Here is a 15,858-nt window from a genome sequence, read left to right as displayed (position 1 = left end):
CCCCCCACACACATGCACCCATTTCACAGCAACCACAACCCTTCTATGGGACATGCTTGTCCTCACCCCAACCCCACCCCACACCCCGAGCACTGGGGTTCTGAGTGTGCACTCACACACTAGAATTTTACAGATTCTAGGGATCCAAACTCTGGTCCTCCTACTCACCTGGCGGGCTCTTCACTGACTGAGCCGTCTCCCAGATCCTAACCTTGTCATTTAATGACCAGAATTAGCAATAATAATAGAAACAATCTGTAATGCTCAATAATTCTTTTAAAATCAACTACCACCTCAAAATAACTTGGCTATTTGGTTATGTTTATAAATTTATAAATGTTTATAAATGTTGAATACCAACACAGACAAAATTCTAGCCAAAAGAAATTCTATTTTGTGTTTATGATCATGCCAAACTAGACTAAAAATGGGCATAAAGGAAAATAAACTGCCATCTTTTTTTCTACACAGAAAATGTTGAGTTAAATGGGGAAGACTTTAAAATGCTAAGCCTCAAACCACAGGAAAGCTGATCCACTTAAATATTTCAAGTGTTTATTTTTGTCAGGATTTTGATGGAATCAATGTTAATCTCCTTGCGGAAAGGTAACGCAGACACACTGACAATTTGGCATTCCTCTTTGCGGTGCTTTACAGCAGCCTCGCTCTACATAATTTATAAGGCCCTAGAAATTGTGAGTCAGATTTTCCCAATATCTGCATCAGAGTGGGGAAGCAGAAAGTAGAAAGTACAGTGGATTTTCTTCTAGCTCCTCAGCAAGAGCGCCTCTAAGAGGGCACCACGTTAACCAGGAGCGATGGCATGGCCTCGCAGTCCCAGGAACTGGGGAACTCAAGCAAGAGGGTCACTTGAACTCAGTGGTTCGAAGCCAGCTTGGATGACACAGCAAGACCCTGTTTACAAATAAAGCAAGCGAAAAGATACCATTCTGTAAAGCCCAGATTGTTTTCTTTGTAAGGGAGGACAAATCAATGGCTAAGCTATCGAGCTCCTCTTTAAAGAAGCTGGTATTGATGAACACAGAAAAATAAAGACAAAAGGAAAACCTGCTCCAGCAAACAAAAGAGAGTGTGGGGCTCAAACACAGATTTAACTCAGAATGAAATATAAACTGTCATGCAAGACCTTCACCATGAGCCTCGGCTCTGTGATGTAAATCATGCCAAGCCGAGTTTATACCCAGAGATGTCCTTTATCCGAATTAAATATCAGAATGACACTTTTAACAGTTGCTTTGTTGTAAACACACTAAGGAATATTGACGTGTATGATCAAATTAATTGATTTAAATACCCTAACTGAATAGTATTCCAGTATCTTCGGTATGGTTTAAGACATTTTTAGCAAGAAATTTTCAGTATGTCCCATTAAAGCAGTGCTTCTGTTTAGCAAGATAAAGTAAACTAGGTTGGGTGTGGTGACATGTGCCCAGATCTGAATCTTCTGAGGTTGAGACTGGAGAATGAGAGGCCCAAGGCCAGTTTTAGCTATCTAATTTGTCTATGGCCAGCTACATGAGACGCCGGCTTGAACTTCCAATCGACAACCAGCTAGAGAATCCATTTTGTACAAGTAGAGCAATGAGTTATCAGGGTGTCCCAGATTTACCCAAGAGTGGGATCATTCATCACAGTCCAGAAAGGATATGAAAAGGAGAATGTGCCAGAAATATGAGCAAGAAAATCAGACTGAACACTGATTTCATAAACCAACTAAACAACATGCTCAGACTCTTCTTATTTGCCCCTACGTGTGTGTGTGTGTGTGTGTGTGTGTGTGTGTGTGTGTGTGTGTTGATCCACACCAATGTGGAAAGGCAGAAACCCACAATCCCTTGCAATACAAGAAACTAAGAAGTAGCATATACAGAGATCCACAGCTAATCACTGGGTGAACTTCTAGAGTCCAGCCATAGTGAGGGAGGATATTACAAGCAAAGAGGCCAATACCATGATGGGGAAACCCACAGAAACAGCTGACCTGAGCTAGTGGGAGCTCACTAACTCTGGACTGACAGCTGGGAACCCCGCATAAGACTGAACTAGGCCCTCTGAATGCGGGTGACAGCTGTGTGGCTTGGGCAGTCTGTGGTCACTAGCAGTGGAACCAGTATTTATCCCTAGTGCATGAACTGGCTCTTTGCAGCCCGTTCCCTATGGAGGAAGAACTTGCTCAGCCTAGATATAAGGGAGAGGATCTTGGTCCTGCCTCAAATGATGTGACAGAATTTGTTGACTCCCTATGGGAGGCCTCACCCTCTCTGAGGAATGGATGGGGGTGGGGTGGGGAGAAGAGAGGAGGAGCAGGAGGACAGGAGGGAGAAAGAACTGGGACTAGTAAGTAAAATAAGATTGTTTTAAAAATTAAAAAAAAGTAGCATTTAAATTTCCATCAATAAGTCTTAGATCCCAGGATGGATTCTTCTCATTTCTATATGATAGTTGAACCCTTCGGAAAAAGCACTAAACATTTTGAGAAGCACTGGGCAGGGAATATGGCAGAGATCCAGGAAAAGAAAGGGCGGCCAAAGTATCTAGAAAGAGCTTTGGGGACTGGAGAAATGACTTAGCCATTAAGAGCACTTTCTGCTCTTGGAGAGGACCTGGCTTTGCTCCCCAGTACCCAAGGAGCAGTTCACAATAACCTGTTATTTCAGTCGCAGGGGATGTGACACTCTCTTCTGGACTCTGCAGGCACCAGGCATGCAAGTCATGTACAGACATGCATGTAGGCAAACACGCATACACATGAAATATGACAGATAGATCTTTAGAAAGAACGCCAACAATTGTATGGATTTGATATCAATATCCCCTTTTACTGTTCAGTTAATATATTTCACTTTGAAGTCCTAACTTACAAAGTATCAATATCTCTAACCTGCCTTCATCTCTTCCCCTGAGTCTACTTTGTATTTCTCCAAATTATAATTCTAAATATATTTATATGACAAAATATTTAACAGCAACTTCATTTCAATTCAGCTGTAAAATAAATTATGGGGGCTGAAAAGATAGTGGTTAAGAGTGTACACTGATTTTGTCCCAAGTTCAGTTCCCAGTACCCACATCAGGCATCCCACAATCACTTCTAACTTGAACTCCAGAGACCAGTGCCCTCTTCTGGACTCCAAAGTTATCTGTACCCATACAGGTGCACATACACACACATGAACATCATCATCATCATCATCATCATCATCATCATCATCATCAATGGTCCATAATACAGTTGTGAAAATGACGGGCTGGCCCACATGGGAAGAGCTCAGACAACATGAACATCCAGAGAATCCCTGTGTTTTACTGGAGTATCGGGAGTCATTCTAGCAGTTACAAAAGAACACATTGTCACAAAGTCATGGGGAGGAAGGAGACCATATCTATAACTTAAATGAAAAGAAATAGTATTTCCCAAATACTAATGTTAAAGTGCTTTGAACAAGTAGTCTTTAGCAATGTTCCAGTCTCTCCTCCTTCTGAGACTGTAGTGACAACTCTAAAATGTATTAGTAACTTCATCTTATGCCTCTGTCTCATTGGTCAAAATGCCACAGTTATTTTATCATGAGCATCTGATAAACCTCATACTCTAGGCCAGGTGGAGGATCGGGTGGTGTGGGGAGCCCCGCTGCTTAGCGCTTTGCGCTCCGGATGCTAATCCTCTCTTCTGCCCTCTCTGTGTGCTAGGTTGCCCCGCATCTAAGGCAAGAAGATGGTGGCTGCAAAGAAGACAAAAAAGTCTCTGGAGTCGATCAACTCTCGGCTTCCACTTCTTATGAAAAGTGGGAAGTACGTGCTGGGATACAATCAGACTCTGAAGATGATCAGACAGGGCAAAGCGAAATTGGTGATCCTCGCCAACAACTGCTCCGCCTTGAGGAAATCTGAAATAGAATACTATGCCAATGTTGGCTAAAGCTGGTGTCCATCACTACAGTGGCAATAACATTGAGTTGGGCACAGCGTGTGGAAAATACTACAGAGTATGCACACTGGCCATCATTGACCCAGGTGATTCTGACATTATTAGAAGTATGCCAGAACAGACTGGTGAAAAGTAAAAAGCTTTCCTTTAATAAAATTTTACCAGAGCTCCTTTAAAAAAAAAAACCTCATACTCTATAATTTATATAAATATTAACTCTGAGAATTCAGGAAATGAAACTGGAAGTAAAGAATGGGACCCACTGTAGGTTTCTTAAACAAAGGAACTTGCTGTCATTCAACAGAACAAAGCTTACATACTTAGAAACAATTTAAGTTGTTTATATTTTAGAATATTTAATCTATCTTTAATGACCTCTATTTTATTATTATTATCATTATTATTATTATTTCTACTATCAGCATTTTCTTTTTGAGACAGAGGCACATCATCTAGCTCTGGCTGGCCTCAAACTCCTTACATACACCATGCTAACCTCAAATTGACAGAAATCTGCCTGTCTGACTCTGCCTCACAGAAATCTGGCCCCTGCCTCCCAAGTACTGGGGTTAAAGGTGTGCTAAATGCTAAACTTATTGTTTTTAAGAGAAATCAAAATGGAAAAGCAAGACAGTCCATCCCACAGACACCCTTTCTCCAGGACAGCTACACAGGGACAATTGATACAGTTACTAAGGAAGAATATCTCCTTCTAGTGGATTTTCATACTTGCATAAGGATCTCCCCATACTGCTTCCCTAAAATAAAACCACCCTTTACACAATGCAATCACAGTGTTAGTAACCAGACATTCGTAACTGCAGCAAATGCTACATCTAGATACCGGTATCCTCATGACCTGAAGCAGTGATTCTCAAACTTCCTGCAGGGTGGGCCATTTCTTTTATTATTTCATCTGTTACCTACCAATAATTTTGCAAAACACACTCAAATAAATTGTTAGAAACTTGTTTGTCTGTTCTGGGGTTTCATTTTGGTTTTCTCACTATTAGTGTGTGTAAGTGTGTACCGTGTGTGTGCATGAATGCCAGGCTTGTATCACCACATGTGTGTGTTGAGGTTGTAGGACTTTTCTTGGGAGTGTGTCTCTTCTTCCACCATAGAATCCAGAAACAGAACCCTGGTCTTCATGTCATCCATCACTTTAAAGACTTGAAAAACACAAGCCTAACTTTTTATTAGTACTGTCAAATTCCAGAGATAAAATTATTCCCTTAAATTTCTTTTTTAAAGTTGGCTTACAACATAATGGGTTTCATTGTGTGTCTGTGTGTGTGTTTGTGTGCACGTGCGTGTGTGTGTGCCATTTTGCGTCATTCTTATTTGTCACTGTCTCCCACCTCCTCTCAAAGAGGCCATTCTCTGAAATTTCTGAAGTGACATTTGTAGCATTTCCTTTCAAATCTATCCAGCCATCAGCAGACACCTGTGAGTGACCCTGGTGTGGGGCCCCGTTCTACACCAGTTCTATTTCGGGGCCCCGTTGACTATCACACTAAAGGTCCCAGCACTTCCTCTCTCATTGAGCCCTCCCTGGACCCACGTTTGGCAGAGCGCTGGCCTAAAGTACCATACATGTATTTACTTAAGAGATATACTTTACCTCTGACATTCTTTCCAAAGCCCATTGAGGAAACCTTTTTGTTCACTTGTTCACTCGTGTTTGATTTCTCCTTGATGACGTCATCGTCGCTAACGACGTCAGCAGAAAATTTTTTCTTTTTCTTTTTCTTGTGTCGAGGCGGAAGCTTTTTTGGAAAAGTAAACATTGGGAATATCACAAGAAACATGGCAATGGCACAAAGGAGGAATCCACTCCACCTAAAAAATTGGGAAATGTGAGTAGCATTTATGGCTTCGGTCTGGGGCAAGAACAAATCATAAAGATGGATTTGTCATGATAACACTGCAAAGACATCATTGCACCTTCGTCAAGTATAAGGCAGAAGAAAATGGAACCAACTGAGAAAATCAAGGTAATTTGCCTTCCTGCGGCATGAATGGAAAAATTCATAATCATACGAGGATTCTAGTGACTATTATATTCAGCAACTTGGTTAGAATGCCATTCAAGAAATCTGAGTACAGATCTGTTCTGCTAGAGGATGCATTTCATTACAGTTTTTGTTTTTTTTTTGCTTTGTTTGAGCCTGAGTCTCAGGTAATTCCAACTGACCCCAACTGATTATTATTTCAGGGTGACCTTAACTGTCTCACCTTCCTTCCTCTACAGCCCAATGCCAGGACGACAGGCATAAGCCACCACACCTGGCTACAATAAATTTACTAGGAAAAACAATAGACTCACCTCACCTACTGTGAGGAGCAATGTACTGGAAAGAAAACAAATAGCTCTTGTCAAATGTAATTTGTTTGTCTGTCCTTTTGTGATGGAGATTGAAGCTACACTCTAACTTTATGTCCAGTATTTCTGATTGCTGATAGGGCTTCCATATTTTTACAAGTACTTCAGAATGTATTGCTCACCCCCCAACACTTATCTAGTCCTCACAATATTTAACAGATATGATGGACAGCAAGACATTCATAGTTGATCTTTGTCATGAAAAACTTAAGACTACTATAAGCCAAAGATAGAAGAAACATCCACCAAGAAGTGCAAGAAGATAGACAGCTGAGCGTTGAGTCTTATTTTGTAGTTTGTGTTCCAGCAAGCTTCCTGGAAGAGGCATTATCTAGTGCTTGGGACAGGTTAGATATTCAAAAATTTTACCTAATACATAAATTGAAAAAAAATGGATTTCCAAAGGTGGTAGGCATCAGTGTTGGGGACCATAGCTAGGTCAACATGTCTCCTTCAGAAGCTGGCTGCTTATGGGCCCTCATCAATCATTCCCCATAGCGCACTCCTATTACCCTCTGGAATTAGAGGCCCCACGCTGCTTCATTATCTTAGGCCTGCATCCTCCCTCCTGGAGAGGGCAGGCAGGGGAGTCAGGATATTCATGAGCCACGGTTTAGACATATCTGGTTTGGATTCTGTCTTCACCACTTACTGTGAGATCTTGGGGACTTATTTTACTTCTCCTAGTTGAATTTCTCGTCTGGAAAGGGGGTGAAAAAATGCTTCTAAGAGTCCTCAAATTTAAAGATGATCTTTACACCAGACCTCATGTGCAGTAGCTACTTTGGTTCTGTTTTTTAACGTAGATCTGCATTCAGACTAGATCTTCAACCTTCACCCAGCCTGGGGTGATGTAGAATTTCATGCAATCATGACATTGGTACACTCTTCTTTAGATGTTTTAAGATGTTTATTTACTACAAGTGTGTTTTGATGTGGGGGTTGTGGGCTTGCCACATCATATGTGTGGGGCTCAGAGGACAGCTCTGTGGAATCGGTTCTCTTCTTCAACCTTCACATGGGTTCTGGGCAGTGAACTCTGGTAACCAGGCTTGCACAGCAAGCACCTTGCCCACTGAGCTATTTTCCCAATTCTCAAGATACGCTGTAACAGCTGAGAAGAAGGGAAGAATTACTGCAAGCAAATAAAAGCAGGAGAGCGTGTGATCAGTTCAAAGCAAAGCAGACCAGTTAAGAGTCCTCAATAGCTTCAAGAAATAACTTCATGAAGCATGAGATAATGACAGCCACTGAGGCCCTGCTGAGGAGGGAAACTATGACAGGAGATTGCACAGCATACACTGGGAAATGAGACCTCAATCATAGTCAACACTGAAAGGCCCAGGTATCTAAAACCCTTTCGTGAGCCATTATCCAGCCCAGTTATAAGGTAGGCAGTTGACTGACACACAGGTCCGCCCTTGTCAGTTCCTCAACCCAGCCTGCTGCACAGAAGCTTTATGCAAGCAATTCATTTCCCCAAATATTAATTTCTCAGCCTATAAAATGGGCATGATGTTAAAAGCTACATTTGATTGCTAAAAGGCTTAAATGAGTAACGTGTAAAGCTTTTAGTATAACACTTGACATACGTTGAGTGTCTAATAAATACCGCCATAATTTCACCCTTCACCCCTTCATCCTCCAGTTAATGAAAACCTACCTTTGGTGCTGGGTATCGCATTCAATGAGAAACCTATCACCAGCAAGACTACTGAACAGAAAAAATTCAAATTCGTTTTTAAACAGACTCAGCCAATCCTAAACTGACAATTACTTATAGAATTAAGATTAGGCCACCAGTGGATAGATAAAATGATCTCACTAATGGTAAAATGCAAAGCCCTGAAGATGCCTTGGTCAGGTGGTGCAAGTCCATAATCCTCACGACTTAGGAGGCAGAGACAGGAAGACTGCAATGTCAAGGCTAGGCTGAGCAACTTAGTGAGCTTACATAAATAATTAAAAGAAAGAAAAAGCTAGAAGGCTGGGAATGTAACATAGAGATAGAGCACTTGCTGGGTATGTGTATAAGACCCTTCACTGAACCTCCTATTGAACTACAATAATAAAAAACCCAAAAACCAAAAACAAACAAACAAAACAACCAAGGGCTAGGGCTTGCGGGAAAGACAAAGCAGGGCAAACTCAGAGCTCTTCAGAGTCAACTCATCCCAAACTACAGCCCTATAACCAAGGCGCAGAGAAGTGACTTTCCCAAGTCCACACAGCTATGAGGAGCACGCTGGCAGACTGCAACGTTAGGGTCCATGCTCCACATCGAACCATTAACCACCAGTGGAGTAAGTGCCTGTCCACTAGAAAACTGATAAATGACAGCCCGAGGCACAGATCAGATGAGAGATTCTGCCATCCTCCCTATCTCTTGCTCTTCCGTTGGTGCTTCCGTCTTCCCATTCCTAGGCTCCATTCCTACCACACTCATCTCAGGATATCGAAGGAGGATGCTGGGAACACTCTAGACTCAGCCTACTTTAGGAATCTCTTTTCTAACGATGGCAAGCAATTTCGATTCTGACTCATTCCAGAACTTCGATGAAAACAGCTGAGATCAACATTTTCACTATCAGTCAAGAACTCAAAACCCCATCTGACAAGAGTTCTCAAACGCTCTGCAGACCAAGTTCACCTGGGTGTTAGCCTGTCTGGCTTCAGTGGGGGTTAGGATAAAAGTCAGAACCGTCAAACAGCCTCATTAATATCAGTTAACTTCCAAAAATTTGTGTTATGTCTATTTCCCACCAGTCACAGAGTTACAGGGTTCTTATAATAAAACAGGATAAAGCACTCTAAGCCCCTCTCCTGAAAGTAATCGTGTGACACATAATTTCTAGTATTAAAATATTGTTTGCCACAAAATGAAAATCTATCACTATATACCTGCTACTGACCCAGCAACATGAATGTGGGACACCAATATTTTCTGTCAGTGGCTCTGCTGTAATGAAGAAATAACCTGTTTTCTGCCAATTGAGGACTGCGAAGAACTTAAACTATTCATCCGGCAAGCACATAAACAGTATACCACTCAATGCTAAAATTCCCCGGCGTTGTGAGCATCACTGCTGCAGCAGTAAAGTCTAGCATGTAAGGGAAGGGCTAATGTACAGCATTTGTAGGGAAACAAACTATTTCCAAAGAGAAAAGACTTGCCCAGTGGAGCAAGGGGAAGAGGAGATGGAGATCTGAGCCAGGGAGGACATGCAATTCTAAGTTCTTGTCAACTTCATGCCAGCTAGGGTCCCCAGGAAAGCACGAATCTCAGCTGGGGAATTGCCTCCACCACACTGATATGGGCAAGTCTGTGCGTAGTTTCTCCATTGGTGAAGGATGTGAGAGGGCCCAGCCCACTGTGGGTGGCTCCACCCTGGGTAGGTGGCCCTATGTTATGTAAGGACACAAGCCCAGTAAACCACGAACAACAGGTCAGCAAGCAGTATCCCTCTATGGTATTTGCTTCAAGCTCCAGTTAAGCTTCCTTAGCTCCCCTTGGTGATGGACTGTACTCTGCAAACAGGCGTACCCTTTGTTCCCGCCAGTTAGTTTTGGTCAGTGTTTTATCACACCAACAAAAACCTAAGGAGGACAGAAAGTATGTTTTTTTCCTCTAAATGCACAAAAAGGAAAATGGAAGATAGGGTTAAAGGAACCTTTTGGAAAGTCCCCTCAGGGTCACAGAAGCCCTTTTCCTGCACTCTGCTTAAGACACAGTGGCCCAAAATGCCTCTGTGTTAGTTTCCTGTGGCTGCTATAACAAGTTATCACAGATGGACTGACCCGCGCAACACAAGCGCATCGACTAGAGCTACACACGGGCTCAGCTCCTCACTCTGGGCCTCAGGCTTCTGCACACACCATCTGAAGTCCTAGCTAGAGAAGAGTCTGTCCCTTCCCTGTCCCCCGCTGTCCCTTCCCCCTCACGTCTCCCCCGCCCCGTGCCCCCCCCCAGCCTTCCCCCACCTTCATAGTGAACTTCCGCTACCTCCACTTCAGTCAGCAGATCTCTGAATCCGGCTTCCTACCTCCTCTCTTCACCGAAAATATTCTCCCCTTCTCAAAATCCTTAACCTGATTGATCATCTCTGCAAAGTCCCCTCTCCTCAGAGGGTCCCATAGTCATAAGCTCTGGGGCCAAGGAAACAGCTGTTTGTGGAGGACATCACCCTGCCTACCATCTGTTACAGGTAATACCTAGCTACAGTTTTTCCGTCGTCTTCACTGGGAACATTGTAACTGCAAAGCAGTACTGACCGACCAAAATGCAGACGCCACTCACCAGTTTCCGATGAAACGAGGGTCGTTCTGATCAAGGAGAACAGGATTTCTGGGATCGACGTAAAAACCAATGAGTAGCCCACCTAGTAAGTATCCTACTGCGGGGCCAAGTGCTCCCATGACGTACATGATGGCTGAGGAGACAGAAGGGGAAAGACATCAGGTAGGCAACGTTACACATGAGCTAAAAGTTCTCTGACCTTATCGTCGCACCAAACATGGTATAGCTACATCCCGTGCCTGTCTTTTGAGATGTTCACGCTGACATTGGGCTTCAAACGTTGCCCTTTATGGCACTGTCCCCTGCTGCCTTCCTACAGCGTCAGAATCACTTAGGGAACTTTTGCGGTTGTGTCTGTTTTGATTTTTAATATGAGTATCCAGGCCACTCCCTAGAACCACTAAATTCAACATTCTTGTTTACTAACATATACTGCCAGTCGATAACGGGTTTCACTGTGGCATTTCCATACATATGACACATTTTTATCCTATCACAGCCCTTACTTCTTCATGTTCCCTTCACTGATCCCCTCCTCTTCCCACCTAGCCCCTCCTCTACTTTCATATCTTTTTTATGACTTAAAAATTCCATCAGGGTTTCAAACAGGGTCCTGGGTAAGAGATTTAAATTCAAATTTTGAAAGTACAGACCTGGGCTAGTTAATAAGGCCATCTTCGGCTAGACATGAGACATGAAAGGAAGAGGTGGGGAGGAAAGATTCTCCAAGCGGAAAAACAGTGGTCTCATTTGTCACAGCTGGAATATTCTAGCAAGATGACAAATCTGGAAGACAGAGTTGTCCAGAAGGCTGGATTCAGTTCAAAGAGCAGGTAACTAGCGGGCACTGCCCAAGTGCCCACCACATACTAACATTTTTAACATTTTAGAATCAAATGAGATATTAGAATGCCTTTGGTTCACTGCTAGTTTACATGACATCATCCAGGAAGCACAAGCGGAAAGCATCAACAACAAATGGACCAGAAAATAGTTAGAACTCGTCTAAAGAGCTGGGTGAGAACAGGTCAGAAAGGCAGTCGCTGGATTCAAAAAACTTTTACTGTCAAGATGTATTGTAACAAAAAGAAAGGAGAGAGAGAGAGAGAGAGAGAGAGAGAGAGAGAGAGAGAGAGAGAGAGAGAGAGAACAATGCTAGTAGCATCCATTTTCTGGTTTTTTGAGACAGGAAGCTACACCAGGCTAGCCCTAAACTTGGGCTCCTCTCGCTGCATCAGGCTCCAGGTTATGGAGCTGCAGGTGCATGCCACTATTCCTGTCTCTGCTCCACTTTTTCCATATTCTTATTGTCGCTTCTAAAATGCCAGGTTGGAAATCTTGACATGGGATATGAGATTTCTTAAAAGTTATTAAAGACTCTAGCGACACTTCTCACGCACTTTCCGCCACTCAGACTCCAGACTTGGGGACAAATCCATAGACATTTTCAGGTCACTGCTGCACACCAGGCATGAATAAGAAACACTGGAGGCAAGCGTTATTCATTCCCGTCATTGTTGTTCATTTGCATCCGCCATAGAGACGATGTTTATATACACATCATTTTTAAACAGCACATCTTTACCAGAGAATGACCAGGATGGCTTCCATCTATTTTGTTATCCACACCTACATAAACTTTGACCTTGTCACTCTTCCAGAAAGTCACAGGCAGGACCAGGCCGGGAATTCAATACCTTCTCTCACCTTTCACACCGCTACAAATAGAAATCACAGCACTCATTTTACAGAATCATCCATATAGCAATAAGATTTCACTAATGGCGCTTCCGTTCTTCATCTGGAGATTTTTAATGTAGCTATTATTATGTTTATCATATAAATATCTCACATGTCTGGCCGATAACATTTGATATAGCTAGCTGGTGCCATCATATGGCTGTACCGCATTTCATTTAGTGTTCCCTCATGGGTACTCCTCTGATTCACAGACGGTCGTTAGGGCTGTTCTTCTGAAGATGAGATTCGTCTATTTGACGCTTTGTCATATGTGCAGGGCACAGACTGAAAGACCAACAGAAAATCATGCCCTCCAGTTCCCAACCATATTCAAACCCTCCCTGGCCTTTTATGGAGCTAGGGAACCAATGGTGATAGAAAGGACTGGAAAGGCCACCCTCAACTGCCAGCTCTCCCACAGCCTCCTCCTTGGACATTAAAGCTGGTTGAGTAAGAACAAGGGGAAGCCTGACCCAACAAAACCTTGCTAATTGTCCTGTTGTTTGCTTCTTCCCAGTGTTTTGGCACTTGTCTGTGTCCCCATGGTTTTTTGTTTTTTTTTTTACCTTCAGACTTTATAGTTTTGCTTTCTTCTTAAGTTATTTTCCACCTGATCATTTTATTTCTGCTTTTTTTTACATCATATCATATGAACTGCTTTTCTGAAGCCAGCTTACCAATCATCACACATTTAACATTCTCCTGTACAGATTCAGCCTCGATTGCAATCTGTCCTCTTTTACTTTTTTTTTGTGTACATTCCTGGTTGTTGTCAAATGTCTGACAGACCTTTTCTAAGGAAGGATTTAACTTGGTTTGCAGGTAGAGTGGATACAGTCTATCCTGACAAAGTTCATAGCTGTGAAAATGTATAACTATGATTACTCATGTGGATCAGGAGACCAAGAGAACTTAAAAGGGGACCGAGATAACAGTCATTGATTACTGCTCTCTTGTAATCCATTTCCTCTGTCAAGGTTCCATCTCCTCTTTCAGAAACTTCCAGAAATAGCTTCACTAGCTGGAGAGCCAATGTTTGAACACATGAGCCTGTGGGGGGCATGCTATATTCAAATCAATCATTCCACCTGTTTCCATAGGCTCGCGGCCATCTCATAATGCAAAATGCACCCAGCCTAACTTTAAAAGTACCTAAGTCCTATAGTTCCAACAGCACCCTCTAGCTCCATGTCTAGCATCTGAGGTCTAAGATGGAATCATCTGATTTTAATGGCCTCAGGTATCAGCCTGTACAATCAATGTTGCCTACTGCATGTGTCCTCTCTCTTAGGCTGCAGCATTTAAGAACTTTAGCTTTCCTTGGAAGACATCTCATGGTCCTGGCATCACCAGCATCCTTAGATCTCCACGGCAAGTTAGGCTTTTCTCCATGGCAAGTTAGGCTTCATCTTCACAACATCGCGCAGTGCCCTTCAGGGCCTTCTTGGTTGCAGAAAATCTGACCCTGTCACACATTTCCCGGTTTCTGTGTCTTTCTGAAACCTTGGTACAAGTTTCTATAACCCTATACCTCTTGCATTCTGCGTGACTTCAAACCAAGTAGTACATAGAGGATGACATGAAATTCTACTGTAAGTCCAAGATGTAACCTGGCCCCTTTCCTCCACAACTGCAGGGTCGTAGAGAGTCTGGGTGGCTGGAGCTGCTGAGGAAACAGTGCTGTCGGTGTCTTGTTGAGACAAGGAGACCCTGCCCTACCTATTTAGGCCTCTGCTTTTCAAGCCCTTTCTTCTTAAATGTAAGTTTTCCAAATGAGTGATATTATTATATATATATATCACTTTTTCATGAGTGAGGTCTTCCCCTCCAGGTGCTTATCCTATTGTCCCAGTGCCAAATAGGGCAAAGATTACCTTTAATTGTGCAAACCTTTTTAATAATTATCTCTATTTTTTCCTCAGCTACCTGCCAACTTTAAAGCAGCTCATACTTCTTTCTTTGCCAAACTACATTCTTCACATTTTCTGCTCATCTTTCTGCTCACTGTAAGTTTGGATTAAAGCAGGATAACCATGCCAGAGCCTGGATGTTACATTGTCTAAAACATTTCCTGTGTGGAAGGTTGAGTGATGTCTTAGCGGGTAACTTCAAGCATGGCCTACCTGGTTAATCAGAGGGAAGATTCTCTCTCGTGACATCCCATTAGGGGAACAGGTAACTTCTAAACCCAAGGGCTCTGAAAAGGAACCACTGGCACCAGACAAACCAGGACACTGCTCATCTGCTCTAAGTGACCTGAAAGATCTCAGTAGAGACTCAAGAGAGGAGGTGAAATCGCCTGTGGCCACTCTCTCCTGCATTTCTTCAGCCCCTCTGAAGCTGCCACTTCCATTTTAAGAAATCAAATGTTCCTCTTTCATCATAAAAGCCATTCGAGAGGGTTGCAGACAGCGTAACTCTGGAGAGTCGATTCTAACTCTAGAGCGTGGCTTTTTAAATTCTATAATCCCAGTTGGATCCTTCAGCTTCTATGCCCCATCCTGAATCACAAGAAGTGATCCCAGAATTCCTAACAGTAGTTGGCCAGCCAGCCATGAGCCTCATGGGATGTGGGAAACTGGGTAGACTAAGCACAGTCAACAAAGATAGCCTCCAAAGTTACTGCCTTTCTGACTTCACACCCTAGATACTAAGTCACTCCTTCAACCACTCTGTGACAAGTCACTCAAGCAAGTCAGGGCCATTGCAAAGGTAAATATGACCGACAAAGGGTCCTCAGTGAAGAAACACATAAAGCTGTGATTCAAGGGAAAATAAAAAGATGGGACTTCAACATTATGCTGTGGACTGAAGGGGAGGAAGGATATGTGGTCATTAGTCAAAGGAGAAGGGTGATGGTTCTGGTATAACCATCTCAGGATGCAAGCAGAGCCACCTGCATGGGCAAACGCACAGACATCTAGAAGTGTGTTCAAGAAGCTGAGAAAATCCATGGTACTTATAGCAGCTAAAACTAAGAATAAGTAAAAGATATGGGGGTAAATGGGCCAGCTAGCAACTGTGGTAAGTTCATGCATTAGAACATTGCTTATCCACTTGGATGAGCTCCCATGTCCAGTCAAAGAGAAGGAGGAATGATAATATGAGCAAAGGGGTCAACACCATGGTGGGATTACCCACAGAAACAGCTGACCTGAGCTAGTGGGAGCTCACTGACTCCAGACTGACAGCGGGAGAACCTGCACAGAACAAAGTAGGTACTCGGACTGTGGGTGACAGTTGTGTGGCTTGGGCAGTCTGTGGGGCCACTGGCAGTGGGACCAGAATTTATCCCTAGTGCATGAACTGGCTTTTTGGAGTCCATTCTCTTTGAAGGGATACCTTGCTCAACCTAGATATAGTGGAAGGGCCTTGGTCCTGCCTCAAAGTGATGCACCAGACATTGTAGACTCCCCATGAAAAGGCTTATCCTCTGGATGAGGGGTGGGTAGGGGAAAAGTGGGGGTATTGGGAGGAGGGGAGAGA

General features: G+C 43.1%; 1 protein-coding gene and 1 pseudogene across 2 annotated transcripts in view; one reads left to right on the top strand and one right to left on the bottom strand.

The window, feature by feature from the left end:
* Window positions 1-15,858, bottom strand: part of Slco5a1 (solute carrier organic anion transporter family member 5A1) — a 124,093-nt gene that overhangs the window by 50,510 nt on the left and 57,725 nt on the right. For both annotated transcript variants that reach the window (XM_005361881.3, XM_005361882.3), the window contains exons 2-3: window positions 10,633-10,765; window positions 5,574-5,791 (exon numbers count right to left, since the gene is read on the bottom strand). In XM_005361881.3, coding sequence (XP_005361938.1) covers window positions 5,574-5,791; window positions 10,633-10,765 — 351 coding nt within the window. The remainder of the gene's footprint in view (window positions 1-5,573; window positions 5,792-10,632; window positions 10,766-15,858) is intronic.
* LOC102000922 lies at window positions 3,737-4,085 on the top strand (annotated as a pseudogene).

Source organism: Microtus ochrogaster, linkage group LG5 (genome assembly GCF_000317375.1).
Source record: "Microtus ochrogaster isolate Prairie Vole_2 linkage group LG5, MicOch1.0, whole genome shotgun sequence".
Classification (NCBI taxonomy): Eukaryota; Metazoa; Chordata; class Mammalia; order Rodentia; family Cricetidae; genus Microtus; species Microtus ochrogaster.
This window is presented reverse-complemented; position numbering and strand designations above follow the sequence as displayed.